The following is a 16,670-nucleotide window of genomic DNA, read 5'->3' as shown; positions in this document are numbered from 1 at the left end:
TGAGAAGCAGTAGGTTAAATTCAACTTGACATGAGCTGAGGTCAACTCTAACAAGAAAAGACAATTCTAAAGCTTCTTGGCTTATTTGGATCTTTTAAAAAAAATCTGTCTCATCTATGTTTAGAGGATAGTATCCCTCCTATCAGGGAAAACTTACTCTTCTACATTTAAGATCACATGTCCTCACTACAGCAGTATGACTCATGCAGCCTGTATCTGTTGATCAATAGGACTGCATGAAGTGGTGAGATCAGGATGCCGTAGGATGAGAAGGATGGACATTGCAGTCCTTGAATTGGGTATTCAGGTTTTTTTACTAATTTGATGAAGAGCTTCAACTGCAATAATCTAGTGATTTTTAGAAATGTGTAGAGGTGAAGTCTATCATGTTGATCAGGAGTGACCAACCTGTGATACATGTCTCACAGCTGACACAGGCAGCCCCTGCGTGGCAAATAGCAGCCTGGGGAAGGAGCAAGGAATGTGGGGACAGGCAGGGCACGGATTAGAAAGCAGAGCAACAGATTGGGCAGGGAGCATGGAGCACGGAGAAGCAAGCAAAGCAACAGATTAAGCAGGGGAAGGGTATTGGAGTGGCATGCGTGGCACACTTGCCAAAAAGTTTGGCCCCTACAGTTCTAGACAGAGTTCTTAGGCACCGGCATAGGGGCATCCCTGTCTCACTTTCCTCCCAGTTTCATCTACAATTCTGGAACTCCCCAGGCACATCTACACATTCATTAGTGCACTTTTACTACTGAACATTAAGTTTTATACCTCTAATATGAGGTACTACATAAAGGCACATTAGGCTGCCTTAATGCACTGGAGCAAAAGTGAACACCTTTTCAGTGATGCTTAATGCTCAGTAGACTAATTCTACTGTACATTAGTATATTAGCGCTGTTTCTGCCATGACGCTTTAATGCGCAGTAGAATATGTTACTGCACATTAAAGCCGCCACATTAAAGCCCCCTGAGACCTACTAGTAATCCAGGTACTTCAGCTCCTCTTATTTACACAGTAATATAGCAACAGAGTAAAACAGGTTTTAAAGAGAATGCTCTAGTAGATAATGCAAGAAAAGGAGTAATGAGAGGGTTTTGGTTTTAATTGTTACTTTAATGCCAATGAAAAGTGACACAGCACTGGATACATGTCTGTTCTCTTGGAAATCCTAGTGAGCACAATAGATTAAAATAGACTACAACTTAACAAACCATTTTCAGAATTTTGCAAGTGGCCTCTTTCAGTCGAGCCCTTTTCAAATTGATTTTCTGTTAAGATGATGTTTTCCAATAAAAAAGGTACTGAATATTTCTCTTGGGGATGTGTGGGGCGGATGTCAAGATCTAGTCTAATGATTTCATAATGAGCTGGCTGACACTGTCACCTAGAAGAGTGTCCTGGTTCACATCCTAAAGATATCATAGAAAAAAAAAATAACCCCACGCTTTCAACAGTAGGTGATCTTCATAACATCCTTCAGACAGTAATACAGACCGAACGTCTCCAGACAAACGTTAGACTTTCAAACCCAACCGTTCTGTTCATGAACAAGTCAGAGATGACACAGCTATATGGATGCTTACAGACTCAAACTAATCTGTCTATAGCAGGATGCAATTGTGCAGCTTCTGTAAGTGCAATAGAGCTTGCACACTTCAAAGAAATTGTGTATCTGTGTGTACATGTTTATTCTAGTCGAGACTGCAGAACTTCCTGTTCAGGTTAAAATTACCTGACACTTCCCATTATCCAACCCTATTTTCAGTAGCTTACAACTTTATCAATCCTGTATGGAGTGATGTTTTCCACATTAGAGTGTCTCTCAAGCTGATTTCCACACATCTCCCCTCCCCCTGGGCCAAAGTTTCGGCCAAAACAAAATTAATCTGGTATACAGCTGGCACAAACATTATAGTTTCATAGTTTCATAGTAGCTAGAGTCGGAAGGGACCTAGGTAGATCATCTAGTCCGACCCCCTGCCTTAGCAGGAAAGAGCACCGGGGTCAGATGACCCCGGCAAGGTGCTCATCTAACTTCCTTTTAAAAATCCCCAGGCTAGGAGCCTGCACCACTTCCCCTGGAAGCTGGTTCAGGCCCTAGCCACCCTGACTGTGAAGTAGCGCCTCCTAATATCTAATCTAAACTTACCCTCCGCCAGTTTGTGACCGTTATTCCTGGTCACTCCTGGCAGCGCACGGGGGAACAGGGACTCCCCCAATACCTGCTGATCCCCCCTGACCAGTTTGTAGCAGGCCACAAGGTCCCCCCTTAACCTTCTCTTGTGGAGGCTAAACAGGTTCAGGTCCCGTAGCCTATCCTCATAAGGCCTGCCCTGCTGACCCCTGATCATACGAGTGGCCCTCCTCTGAACTCTTTCCATATTGTCCACGTCCCTCTTGAAGTGTGGCGCCCAGAACTGGACGCAGTACTCCAGCTGCGGCCTGACCAGTGCCGCATAGAGGGGGAGGATCACCTCCCTGGACCTGGACATTGTGATGCCCTTTTCTTTAACACCCCCCCCCCATGCCATGGAGTAAGGTTTTTAAATGTAATGAAGGCTATGCATTTTGCTGCACCTCTGGTAAGTTGATGTCTTTGAAAAATGGAGTTTGTATTTTAGCAGTTGCAGTCTCTTAAAATTCTGTCCAAACGGAGCGTGCTGTAGCCTAGATCCGAGGACTTTCTCTGCTATCGCAACCTTAGCCCATTGTGGGGTCCTGGCAACAAGAACTTAGAAAATGGAAACTATATCTCCTGTGCTAGCAGTGACTCCATGTTGAGCATAAGCAGTGTTGGGGCAGAGAGTTGCATGACAAAATGCACTGTACGTGAGCTGGACAGGAAGTAGACAGAAAGTGGATTCAGTGGGGGGCAGGGTAATAGGGGAACAGGAACCAGAGGTTGTAGCAATGTGGGACCTAGGCACCTAAGTCTTTCTGTAGACTTAGCTTGTGTCCTGTGTGCTGTGCACTATATAATCTGAATCTGATGTTCTTCTGCAAGAGGTAGAATGGCACTCCATCCCAAGTGTTTTGTTCTGCTGCTGTAACTCCCACATCTGCATAGCCATAGTGGTAATGCCCTTTTTGCTCCCTCTAAATGAAGTTCCAGCTGAGGTTCCACCTGAAGATAAGTAAAGGGCTAAGGATTTTAAAGGCATTTTGCCTTGGCAGTGTTGCCACTAAGAGGATTTTGTTTCAGTAAGTGTCTGTTAGCATCTCACATTGCTATGACCTGGTTGACTGAAGGCTGTTTGTATTTATCTTTGTTTTTCTGCTCTCTTTGGAAGCACTAGTTTTCCATGACTTTTATTGACTTAAGTCTTCACTTTCCCCTGAACAAAGGATGGACCAGAGTTGTGAGTGAAAATCAACCAACAGTAGGGAATGAAGGAGAGTGGCTTGCTCTGTGCAGCGTCACTGACAGTTAAGGACCAACATGCAGGTCTTGGGGAGTTCAGCCATGAGCAGTAATATTACAAAATGGTAAGACAAGAAGAGAAGTTAGGCAACCAAATTACCAAAAGGGAGAAGTTCAGATACACGCTTGTTGTGCAAAGTACTGCAGGATTTTTAACAACCCCAAATGGCCACATAGCCTTCACATCTCCTGAAAGCATCCCAGAAAAAAAGTCAAACAGTTCACAGCATAGTGAGACTGTTTCAAAGAAAAGAGCGCTTGCTAAATCAGGGCTTCCTCCACCTTTCCCTTTGGGTTTCCCATGCAAGTAGTGAACAAGAGGAACACTTCATGGCCATTTATTTTTCAAAGTATTTAACAACTCTCATGAGTGTATTTTAATAATTAAATTAAATAATTCAGAGAATCATTGAAAAGTCAGGCTGGAGAGGACCTCCAGAGGTCATCTAGTCCAGCCCGCTGCCTGAGGCAGGATCATCTCTATCCAAACCACCCTACACGATCCATAATCTAAACTCTACATTAAAGACTACTGTCAGTCCTGACACAACACAGACCTAACACACCCTAACCTGCCACAGGTAAAGCAGGGGAACCACAGCAGCCAATGTCCTGCTTCTATGAAATGTCGCCATGTCCCCCACTGCAGAGGGTGGCAAACCTCCCCCAATCCATACCAATCTGAACATGGGGTAAAAGTCCTTCCTGATGACAAATATGGCAATTGGTCTGACCCTGAGTGGCGGGGCAAGACCCTCTAGCCAGGAACCTCCAGCTTCGGTCCCACCAGAAGCATTGGCACACCCCAGTGGGCTGTGGCCAAAACACAGTGCCGCTGGGAGAGACTTAAAAACTCTCTGACATGCAGCAGAAAGGGGGGGTGGGGGCAAGCAGTATTGCTCAGAAGCCTGGGAAATCCCCATAGTGGAACAAAGCCATCCCTATGCTTAGAGCATCCCCAACCAGTGTCTGTCCTGTCCAACCTCTTCCTGAACACCTCCAGTGATGGAGAGTCCACCACTTCCCTAGGCAGTATGTTCCACTTGAACTTAAAGTGACTGAAAGGCAAAACTATTTGAAATACTTAGAAAAATGCAAGACTTGGAAGAGACTCTCTTTGGGTGCAGACAAAAGTTACATTTGTCATGCAATCAGCCCCTCGAAAGCTCTCTACAGCCGTGCCCTTACAGAAGTGTGCAGCTGCTGAGTGCTTTCGAAGTGCCCAATCATGGGACAATCTCACGACGTGAGGATTTGGATGTAGGCACTCCAAAGCAGAGCGTCTTCACTAACTTCTCAGTGCCTGACGGCTCCTGATGCTGTCTTCAAATGGGAGGGGGAGAAATGAGTTCTGCTAGGGTTTGCCCAGCCTGTGCCGGAGGGTGGGGTGGGTGCGTAGAAAGTGGGGAGGGGGCTCCAATCCACCCGCCCCAGTGCAGGCTGGCCAAACCCCAGACAACTCCCCTCACTCCCTTCCCTCCCTCCCATTCTGAAGACCGCATCAGAGCTGGTGAGGGAAGGAGGGCAGAGCAGCTGCAGACATGCAGCTCGTTCCCCCAACCCCCAACAGCAAGTCTTGCAAAGTGCCAGGAGTCACAGCCCTTAATGACGCACAAATATTAGTAAATAAGTAAATGTTTGGCTTAGAACATAGGCAGACAAGGTTCTTTGGGTGAATCTGATATCTTTTATTAGACCAACTTAAATAGTTGGAAAACAATTAGTAAGCAAGCTTTCGGGTTCAAAAACCCTTCGTCAGGTTAGACCAACACAGCTACAACCTAGACCCCTGGCTTAGAACAGTGGTTTTCAACCTTTTTTTCATTTGCAGTCCCCTAAAAAATTTTGAATGAAGGTGCGGACCCCTTTGAATTGTGTGCGGGTGTTCACACACTTTTGATTAATCGTAGTCATCTTTCGCAGTCCCCTTCAACAGTCTGTGGACCCCTGGGGGACCACAGGTTGCAAACCACTGGTTTGGAAGATAAAATGCATCATTAAAAATGATTTGTTGAATCAGTGGGGTGATATCAAAGTGCACTGAGCACATATCAAAGCCGTTCGTGGCTTTTCTCTGAAATACAAGGGAGAACAGGAAAGGAGGCAGCTGCAGCTTGGCTCTTCGTGCGCGCACCACTGCAGTCCCAGATCATCGCGACTGCTTCAACCCCCTCAAATTACAGCCATCCTAAGACCGTCAGAGCAGATTGTCAGCCTTTCTTGGCCAGTCTCCTGAGGGCCAGTGAGTGCTGCCCCCCTCCATGCACTCTGGAAGAACCGATGACCCTCCCTCCTTCCCCATTTTATTTGTCCCAAGGAATCAGTCGTTACCTCCTCAGTGGCCTCCTTAAGGAAGCTCAGAGCATTACTTGGGGGGCCTGGGCCCCACTTTCTCAATGGCTTAAAAAACAGAGCTGCCCTGGTGCCCCCCACACCTTTTGAGCCCGTGGCCCCCACTCCCCTCTCCGCTTTCTCTCGAGTCATCCCCAAAATCAACTGCCATGTATCCTGCAGCTCCCTCACAACCGAGGGAGCCCACAGGGACCCCAAGCCCGCAAACAGGCCCGTGGGGGCCGAGCCTTGTCCCGAGGGCAGACGGAGCCTCTAGGCCGCGGGTTCCCAGGGGCGCCCAGCTGGGGTCTGCGGGCCGGGAGGGGCCGTGCTGAGGAAACAGGGCCACAGAGCATCCTGCTGAGAAAATGGGAAGATGGATGGGACCCGCTGAGGAAAACTGACACATGTGGGGTCCTGCTGAGGAAAGGGGGACATATATGGGGTTGTGCTGAGGAAAACTGACAAAAATGGGATCATAAATGGGGTCCTGCTGAGGAACTGGGAGCCAAATGTGGTCCTGCTTGGGGGAAACCGGCGTGAATGGGGTTATGCTGAGGAAATGGGAACACGTATGGGGTCGTGCTGAGGAAAACTGACAGTAATGGGGTTGTGCCTAGGGACGAGGAAATGCTGCTGAGGAAATGTGGCCATAAGCGGGGTCGTGCTGACGAAGTGGGGAAATGTACGAGGTCGTGCTGAGGACAGCCGGCAGGAGCGCGACGTGGAGGGCCCGCACCGAGCGGCCGGCGCGAGGCGCGGGGAGGAGGGGCGGCGGCCCCGCACGTGACAGCGGGAGGCGGGGCGGGGCGGGAGGCGGCGGCGGCGCTGGGCTCGGGCGGGCTGTCGGGTGCCGCGCTCCGCAGGCGGCTGCGGCCGGCAGCCCCATGGAGGAGGCGGGGTCGCTGCCCGGCTCGGCGCCGCGGCTCTACCTGCCGCGCAACTTCAGCTGCGGCGCCTGCCTGTACGGCCGCCTGGCCGAACCGTGCCCGGGCGGCTGCAGCCCGGAGCCGGAGCCGGAGCCAGCGGCCGCCCTCCCGCGCTCGCCGCCGTCCCCCCCGGCGCCGGGTCCGGCCCCGGGCCCGGGCCCGGCCCCGCCGCGCGGCCGCGAGCCGGCGCTGCCGCCCGTGCCGCCCAGCCCTACGCTGCGCCGCCGCGCCAAGTCGCTGCCGACGCCCGGGGAGCGCGGCCTGCGGCCCGCCGCGCAGCAAAGCCCGGGCCGCCGCAAGACCGTGCGCTTCGCCGACTCGCTGGGGCTGGAGCTGGCCGCCGTGCGCCTCTTCCGCCAGGCCGAGCTGCCGGGGCTGGGGCTGGGGCTGGGGCCGGGCCCGGGGCTGAAGACGCGGCGGCCGCCGGCGCTGGGCGAGCTGGGCCCGCCGCCGCCGCTCGAGCCGCTCTTCCCGCCACAGCCCGGCGCCGGGCCCGGCTTCGCGGAGCGCGTGCGGCGGCACAAGGTGCGGCTGGAGTGGGCGCGCGCCGAGGCGGGCGGGCTGCGCGGCGCCGCGCGGGTGCTCAACGTGGCCTACGAGAAGGCGGTGTCGGTGCGCTACACGCTGGACCGCTGGGCCAGCTGCGCCGAGCTGCCCGCCGACTACCAGGCGCCCGGCGATGCGCTCACCGACCGCTTCGCCTTCCACCTGCCGCTGTGGCCCGGCGCCCTCGGCAGCGCCGGCCTCGAGTTCGCGCTGCGCTACCGCGTGGCCGGCGCCGAGTACTGGGACAACAACGAGGGCCGCAACTACTGCCTGCGCGCGCGGGGCCCGCCCGACGGGCCCTTCTGAGCACCCCTCCACCGCGCCCGAGGCCCAGCTGCCTGCAGACGCTCAGTGGGACAGCCGAGGCCAAGCCCCCCTTGGCCGGACACCCGAGTACATTCCCTTGTAGATGCTCCTTTCGCCAAACAACCAAGGCCGACTCACCCTTGGCCAGCCACCGGAATTCGACCCGCTTGTGGATGCTCCTTTGCTGGATAACTATGCTCCTTCAGACAGCCGAGGCCGAGCCACCCTTGGCTGGACACCCGAGTCTGATCCACTTGTAGATGCTCCTTCACCAGAGAACTAAGGCCAATCCACCCTTGGCTGGACACCCAAGTCCAATCCACTTATAGACGCACGCTCCTTGGCCAGACAACCAAGGCTGATCCAACTTTGTCGCTGTTCAAGCGGTCACTGGCTCCTGGAGGGCAGTGGGCACTGACCTTCACTCCCATCCTTGCACAGTGGTTTATTTGTCTCAAGCAATCACTGATATGCCGTTAGTGCCCCCCATATTAAGGGGCTGGTCGCTGTGCTGGGTGGGCTTTGGCACACGTTCTCCATGGCGCGTCCAAAGGCTTGTGTAAACCACTGGTGTGAGTTAAAGCTGGCAAGAACCAGCCCAACCCAATGTCTGTTTTAGCCAGAGAGAACAAGTGTTACAGTGGATCCAGTAGGCAGTAGTGGTAGATCTGTTGCAATCAGTGGTGCTGAAGGAAAGCTGGGATGTGGCCGGCTCAGGTGGGTTGGTCCTGCTAGAGCCTCAGGGGTTTGTGGGCACAAGGATGCATGCCTGAATATGACCTTGCAGGACCAGGGTCTTATTCTTGAGACAGAGCTCTAGTAGCATTTAGTGAGGGAGCCCAGCAAATCCTTTTGGATTTGTCATGCAGCAAAAACCAAGTCCCAAATTTAGAACAAAAAGATATATTTTTATTTTGAACCTGCATTTTATATAGTTCAGGAGAAGTAATGAACCTAGTGACATGATCTGTGATTTAAAATGCAGTCTGCCGAGGGCTGTGTTTTTAAATGCACGACTATTTTTGCTTTGAAAACTGCGTAATGTATTTTTCCAGTCTCTCATGTCAAACCCTGTTGTGTGTGTCAGTAGAGCTGCTCACCCGAGCAGTTTACTGCATGCACATTTGCAGGACTGAGGTACTAAATCCCATTGAAGCAAATCGGGTTTGTCTGAACAACAGCTGCAAGAATTGCTGCTGTAGTTGTAGTACACTGGAGTTGTGGTACACACAGTTCTTGTCTGCATTGTCACTTTCCTTTGTAATCGATTAAAGTCATCAGTCATTTAATTGAATTTCTTGGGCTGATGTATCAGTGCAGAAGTTAGCCTTTTTAAATATTGCCGAAAATGCTGGAGAGAGTAAAAAAGCTGGAAAGAGTAAAAATGCACCAGTAAAAATCAGTTAGTCATTGATTTTTATATTCCCTTAACTCTCCTTCTTTATGACAAGATGTGTTTTCTCTTGCATCGAAACAAAACCAAATACAGACTTACTTTTTTTTTTTAATGATAAAATGCAAATATTAGCAAAGGATTTTAATGTTGTGTTAAATGTGAATAAGGCCATCATCTTTCCCCTTTTTCATGCATTTTTATGTATGGTTCGCTGCACAGAGATTACTTGGGGGCAAGTTTGGACCTTAACTTCTCACATACTTGCATCTTACGTGTTTGTGGAAGCAGGGATTCTGCACATAGTAGTTACGAGTTGGTAGACTAACTTCAGTGAAACTATTCATGGCAAGGTCTGTAAGGTCCAGCCCTTCAATTTTTTTGGATCTTTTGGTACTTGACAGCAATGCTATTTGGGCATTCTTTAATCATAAGGTTAAATCTCCCAAGCAACTTAATCCCATATGATGCTGATCTTTCTCAAGTTTTGTTAGCTTCAGAGGGAATCAAGAGCACAAGGCATCTCAGGAGGCATTAGGTGTCTTGTAAGATGATGTCCAGGCTTTCCAGTATTGGCTTGATTCCGGTAAGCAATCACAGATTCTAAATCTGTTGAGTCTGAAGGACTAGGCTGCACATTTCACAAGAGTAGAATTACTTACCTGGTTACAATTGCTGTTGTTTCTATAATATTATATAGAATAATATTAGCAAGAAATAACCTTTCCTATTTTGCAGTCATGTGTGTAAGGTGGCTTTGCTTGTTGGTGGGGAGGGGTTCATTTACATTTCAAACCAATTTTCTCATCTCTGTATTTTAATAGAAAACACTGAACTTTGTGCTTAGCCTTGCATACTGTGTGCAAAGCCAGGCACACATGTTGTTGCTCCTTTTTAAATCCATTAAACTCCTTTGTTAGTATGTTGAGAGGTATCTCCTTAATAAGGACATCCTAAATTTATGCACTGCTTTTATGAAATCTGTAATTGAGACAGAGCACAAGCATTTTCCTTTTAAAATCACTTTTTGAAAACCAAACAAACATCTTGTCAAACTTCTCTTTGTGCATGTTAGCTTCCCAGTGTCTTTTCCCTTGTCATTTAAATGTGTTGAAAAATATGCAGTTCTTCAAACTGAACACACAAAAATTTCCTAATGCTGCTATTTGGAAAAAATGTCAGGTAATTAATTACATGTGTTAGAATAGTTTTTGTTTAGAAATATTTTTAAAGGTTTCCCCTAATACAATTTTTAAAAAGCTTTAGAGCTGTGGAAACTGTGGTAAAATCATTTTCAGCTGTGAATGGCTTTATAGAGATTAAGAACTCTTGCCTTATTTAGGGAATGCATCTGTAAATGCATTTAGACCTGTTGCAATACCTGTTAACTTTTTGTTTTCAAAAAATATTTGTAGAAAGTATGTCTTTGTTTTAATTCAGAAAACCTGAAGGATGCATATTGTTTATTCATTAGCAAGTCATGGTATCATCCTGTTTAACAATTAGCACACAATATTGAGGACTTTGGGGCTTGATAATACGGCCCATATTCAAGGAAAACTGCTGTTGCTTTCCATTTGAAGTTTACCTGCAGAATTGAGCCATATTTCTTGTATGCTATATAATAATGTCCAGATACCTATATTACTGGCCTGTTTTCATTCCCCTGTTTTAATAAATTGGGAAAGAAAACCTTTTCAAAAGTCTGGCAGACCCAGAAGAAATGTTGTTGTAAGATAGGGCCCCTGATCTTATGCTAGGTTATGCATACGCTTTCATTCTAAGTTTCTGGACATTGGCTTGGTGGTAGATCACAGTCCCACTTGTGCCGAAAGGTTATGCCTGTTTGCAGGATTGGACTCCAAATTTCAAATAAAGACGTTAGTGTTTTAAAACCATATATTAAAACCTAGTTGGGTATAATTGCTTACGCTGTATATATTTTTCCAAATGTTGGGAAGCTGGTATTGGGCCCAGTTCTGTTTTCACTGAAGAAGTTAGCCACTGAGTTTGGTGGGAGCAGGAACAGGCTCATAATGCGTTCAGTATTTAAACAGTAGCATATTGGTGATGAGTTCAGGGTACACTGTTTAATGGAACACTGAATTAGTTTAATTTCTGTTACAATAATTTTTACACAAGATTTTCAGTTTCACTGATTATGAACATTTTTCCAAATGGCAGCATTTGTGTATAGCTGCCATCTGTTTTCATGCTCAGGATGACACAACTGGGTTGCTCCAGAGCATTGTGATAAAGGAAGATAAAGCTGAAAAAAACTAGCTAAAGAATGGTGGGCAATGATATAATAATAAAAAAATATAATAATGATATTGTACATTTCATAGCTTTATGGGGGGTGGGGAATGAACTAAACCTGTTTCATTTTGAAGGCAATTGCAAGGGTGTTTAATGGGAACAGGAAGAGGGCCATTTTTTAACCAAATCTGTACAGGATATAGATGAACAAGAACATTGCCAAGAAAAAGTATTAATATTTTTTTCCAAAAAACCTAAATTTTTTTTAAGGCAATATTTTCTGGCAAAGTTGTCAGGTATAAGCTTTCTTCTTTATAGAGATCAATCCATGCAATGTCACCCTTTTCCGCTGGTATTAGAATGACCTTGCCAAGGCAATAATGTTTCAATGACGTATTTTACTTTTAAATTCATTTGTAAATCATTTATGTCTTCACAGATGTAAAAATGTACCTGTTTGCAGTGCAAAACCGTATCTTTATGAAATGTGACATGTTATGTAATGTGCAATATAATGGTATCTTGTACTGTAAGTCAAATTGTACTGTATGAACAATGCACACTGATGTTTGCTGCTTCACATTTAGCTATGGATTGGTTGCATGTGATTCTGTCTTCATACACGTATCTTTCCAAATTTTTTGTTCAGTATTAGAAATATTTAACAAAATGCCAGGAAATATGACACTCAGGTATCTGTAAAATGAATCTCAATTTGCTAAATATATTACTGCCCAATAGTATTTAAAAAAAACAATGACTAAAATGCTGGCACAGTCAGTTTTTAATATAGATACATTATTTAAGATAAGCTACCTTTTACTTTTGTAGTTAGAGCTGGCAAATACATCTCTGTTCAGGATGGATGTGTGCACTTATACGTAGTCTTCATAAACAACAGAACAAATGCAAAATTGTTCTGTGTATAGAGACAGTTAAATCACTCGAATGAAGAAATGTTTGTTCATGCATAATGTTGATATTCATCAAATATTTGAAGCATGTTCAGTAGAGCCAAGAGACAAAAACCTGTTTGATTTCATCTAGAATTATATAGATTTAATCTGCAGTCATATTCCAAATTTGGTTTATAACATACTGAAACATAAAATGTTTAGGTGCCTTGCAAGGATCATTAGTAAGAAAATTAATGTGTTCCTTATTTTTTTTCCAAAATAATTGCTTCAAGCTTTCCCATTAAAATGTAACTTACAATGTAAACACAATGATGGGTACTAATGTCCTGACATTTTTGACTGCTAGCAAAATGTGACTGTGCCAGAAGTCCAGTATCTGAAACGTCCAAAAGGGTTTGATATTACGCTCCAGTATTGTAATAATAGGAAGGATTATAAGAAATGTGTCCTCCTGGTACATGTATAGAACCGTATTATTATTATATCAAAGAGTAATCGTGATCATATTTTTATAAGACAAAGTATATTTATTCAATATGTGCACCTTTTACACAGATAAACTTCTAAGTATATATTCTCTGTGGAATCCAGAAACTCTAGTTTTTTATGAGGCCAATTTGTGTGTTTAAATGTGTGTCTTAGTTGTGTTATATGCTGCCTAATGTATATCATGACATTTATAGATGGATCAAATTGGTTTGCACAGTCTGTACCATGAGATTCAAGTGCTCACTGTTAAGAATGTGTTATCTCTGACTAAATTGTTTCTCCCTTCAAATTAACATGCATGGCTTTTTAACACATTAATATTGCATCTCATGTGCAACTGGTACATACAGCCTTTGTGATGTATATGAAAAAATTACTAGTTAAAACACCAATTATATAGTGAAGTGAAAACTAGTGAGGTCTGAAGTTGTCCTAAGACTTTACAGATTAATTAAATTAAATTATTGATTTAATTAACTTAGGAAACGGAAAAGAATGTGTGTGTTGGGAGTAGAAGTTTGGAACAATCATCCTTTTATGTAAAGCTGGTCAGGGAATCAACAGCGGAAAATGTCAAAACAACAAAGCCAAAACTTTTCAAGGAAATAGCAGCTTTAAGTGGAAGCTTTCTTAGGTCCAGAATATTGGAGAGAGCAACCTTTGATTCAGAACAGGGACTTGAACTTAGGTCTGCCACAACCCAGGAATGTATTTAACTAACTACTGGTTAACTATTCTGAGATGAGACTCCCTGTCTCAGTCTTGCCTGCTGGAGCTGTTCCATTTCATGTCAATAATATTCATTAGAGTAGACTCTTGAATGCGAGTCTCTTACACCCCTCCTTAATTCCACAAGCACTAGACTGCAAAGTCATCCTCTGGTTGCCGTGAATACTAAATTCTCTTCACCAGGTGCAGCAACTCCAATAAGAGAGACCTTCCATAGGGTAGTTGGGAGGGTGACCGGTTCTACAGGTAGCTGAGCAAGGACTTGAATGTAGGTCTTCTCATCCCAAACCGATGGCCTAAACCACATGGCTGTGCAGGGGTCTTGTGGTGGTGTGGAGGAGTTTGGGTTTCAGTAGGATGGAGAACAGGAAACACGTTGACAAGTCAAAAATTCTTTTCCCATCCCACAACAATTTCACATTCAACTCTAGTCATTCAATATTTATCCGTAGCATGCAGAATAAAAAATATGCTTGAAATAAATTAGCAATTCCAAAGAACATAGTCACTGTTATTATAGGTGAATCATGTAACTTACGTATGGTTGTGCTTTGTTTTTAGTAAAATGTAGGCAAAATGCTTCCTTTTCCAGTGTAAGCATACCTGTACCAGGGACTTTTTCTATGCAATATTGTAGTACACCTTTTTTCTTCTTTAGACTATTTTGAAAGGTTGATAGAAGCTCCTGCATTTCTCTGCTATCTACAGTTAGATGTTAAAGGGTTCAAAAAGAAAATCCTATGTCTTAAACAGTACTAGCTCTTTTTGGGCCTTATTCAGTTCCTATTGCAGTTAGTGGCAGAAGTAAAATGCCTTCTGGCATACTGTTAAAATGCTTATACTTCTACCCCAGAGAAGTTGTCAGTGATGCTGTGATTGTTATAATTTTATACCCTTAAAAATAAACAGAATGGCATTAAGGCTTTTTTGACTTATGCTTCAAGTTAAGCATGAGTAGCAAAACTGAGGTGAGTGAGATTTCTCATGCATAAAACATGAAATGTATGCTAAATGCCTTGCTGAACTGGACCACAACAGATTTGGCATTGATCCTGTAATTTGCTCAATGCAGACATTGAAATTCATTCACTTCAGTTGGGGTGTTTACTTCTTAATATCCATGGGGTGCACTTTGGTTGTGAAGGCTTGGCTGCATGGATCCAATGGCAGGATTGGAGCCTCTTTATAAAATGACATCGGTTTTTGAAACCAAATAAGCTGCACTCTGAACACTGTTACTTGTCAGTCTCACTAATCACTAACAAAGAGGATATTCGTTGTGTAAAACGGGATTGTACGATTTGTTGTTATCATGTTTTGAGTCACTTTTAAAGAGTAAGTTTGAACATGAACTAGTAATAGTTCTGATTATAGTCTGTTCTACAGTATTTGTACCTCAAGTTGATCTTCATTTCTAATTTGTGTAAAAATTCCAAAGTCATTAAAAGCTCACCATCAACTTCTTTATATTCATGCCTTTGCTCTTCTGGAGCCTGTGAATAAAAATATAATTTATGTAGCCTTACAGCAACACTTCCTATTTTGTCTACCTAAATCATATCTAGTTGCTTGTGTCACTATGATGAAAAATTATATTTATATACATGTAACTCGTAGCTGTCATTAAAGATGAATGGTACAAAACTATGCATGTGTGATGCTTGTAAACATATTTGTTTAGCTGACAGACCATGCCATTGCAGGTTTCTGAAAATCATCCTGAATTTAAGTTTGTGCTTTGGTTTGTTCAGACAACCTATGTTAAGACAATGGGCAATATATTTGCACATCTAAGGCAGACCTGTGATCTTTGGGCTAGCTTTTCAAAAATACCTTTTGGGGCCATGCTAGGCTTTCAAAAGAGATGATGACTAGTTTACATTAAGAAGATCCTCGTTGACAGCTGTTGCATGCTGAGCCCTGGAAAATCTGCCCCTTGGAGTTGCTGTAAGCAATGGGAAGTACTACCATGCGCAAGAAAATTTTGAGTCAGAATCTCAGGTGGTCTAAATCTTTGTGACTACCCTTGTGTTGCATATGTCTGTAAAATGTGTGGGGAATATAGTGTTCTCTCACTGTCCGAGTGATTTTCTCACCTGCACTCGAGAAGCTCAGAGCATAGATCAGGAAGGGATGCAGCAAATTTATTGTCTCTGGCTTTTTCATCCTGGGGATTTTGTAATTGAAGGCGGCTCTGAATCTGTTCCAACTGATGCTGAGGTTCATGATGGTGCAAAACCAGTCTGCCAAAGGCCACTTCTGGCTTTTAAGAAGTGCAAGCACACTTTGTCTTGGGAGATGGGAGGGCATGTAAAAGGCATTCTGTGGTTTAGTTTCACTCAATAACCAGTCTAATCTCTGACTTTGTAGTATCCCTTGGGTTATACAATTATATATACTGATTTTATAACCCCTATCTGTGAAGTGGTACAGGGACTGATGGTTTAACTAACGCACACTATTTCCTGCAAGGGTGTTCATAAAATCACCAGGGATTAGTGGAAAGGGAATTTTGAGGGCTGTTGTAGTCCAAACCCATACACAGGTGCAGGTCGGGCTATTTCTAAGAGGTCACAGAGGTGCTTTTCCAGCTTCTTCTTGACAAGCTCCAGTGAAGGAGACTGAACAACTTCCTTAAGTAGTTCATGCCTTTGTTCTCTGGCTCTTGCACTTAGGAAGTCTTTCCTGAGATTTCTTCTAATAAGCCTTCTTTGTAGCAGTGTAAGCTCACTGGCACACGTCCTGCCCCCTGTGGCAAGGGAAAACAATGCTTCTCCTTTGTCTTTATGGCAGCCTTTCAACCATTTGAAAACTGCTATTGTGTCCACCCTTAATCTCCTTTTTCCCAAGCTAAACAGAGTTCCCTCAGCCTTCCCTCCTGTATTGTGCATTCCAGCTCCCTTATTGACTTCATTCTGTCTCTACTCCCTCTCCAGTTTCTCTACATTAAGTGTTGGGTTTTTATGGGTGCTAAAAAATTAGGTTTAAACAATCCTCCAAATCTTTTGCTTGTAAGCACTGAGCCCCCAGCTTTTGTCTTTTGTGCTGTGGTCACTGCAGTAGTTCTTGCAGAGACTTTCGAAGGTAAAATAAAGGGGAAACTCTCTCTAAGAAGAACATTTCAGGCCTTTACGCAGGAAACAAGTCAAGAAGAGAGGTGCTCTCAGCAAGCAGCTTGCATCTGGTCACCTTTCAAAGAGTAGCACCTGCTGAAGGCAGAACCTGCAGCACTTTGCCCTTATGTGAGTGTATGCAGTTGTTTCAGTGTGTTGGATGTGATTCAGTTCTGCCTTCTACAAGAATGGGTGCTTAATTGTCTTCACATTATCATTTTTTCACA

The 16,670-nt window shown here is 44.8% G+C and overlaps 1 protein-coding gene across 1 annotated transcript; it reads left to right on the top strand.

Moving 5' to 3' along the window:
- Positions 1–6,345: 6,345 nt before the first annotated feature.
- On the top strand, positions 6,346–14,977 carry LOC149857098 (protein phosphatase 1 regulatory subunit 3E-like). The gene has a single exon (XM_090063273.1). It carries the CDS (start codon positions 6,446–6,448, stop codon positions 7,541–7,543), a length of 1,098 nt encoding a protein of 365 aa, XP_089919399.1. The 5' UTR covers positions 6,346–6,445; the 3' UTR covers positions 7,544–14,977.
- Positions 14,978–16,670: the final 1,693 nt, after the last annotated feature.

Source organism: Crocodylus siamensis, chromosome 9 (genome assembly GCF_052110815.1).
Source record: "Crocodylus siamensis isolate JL-2025a chromosome 9, ASM5211081v1, whole genome shotgun sequence".
NCBI lineage: Eukaryota > Metazoa > Chordata > Crocodylia > Crocodylidae > Crocodylus > Crocodylus siamensis.
Note: the sequence above shows the minus strand (reverse complement) of the source record. Positions and strands in the feature narration are given on the sequence as shown.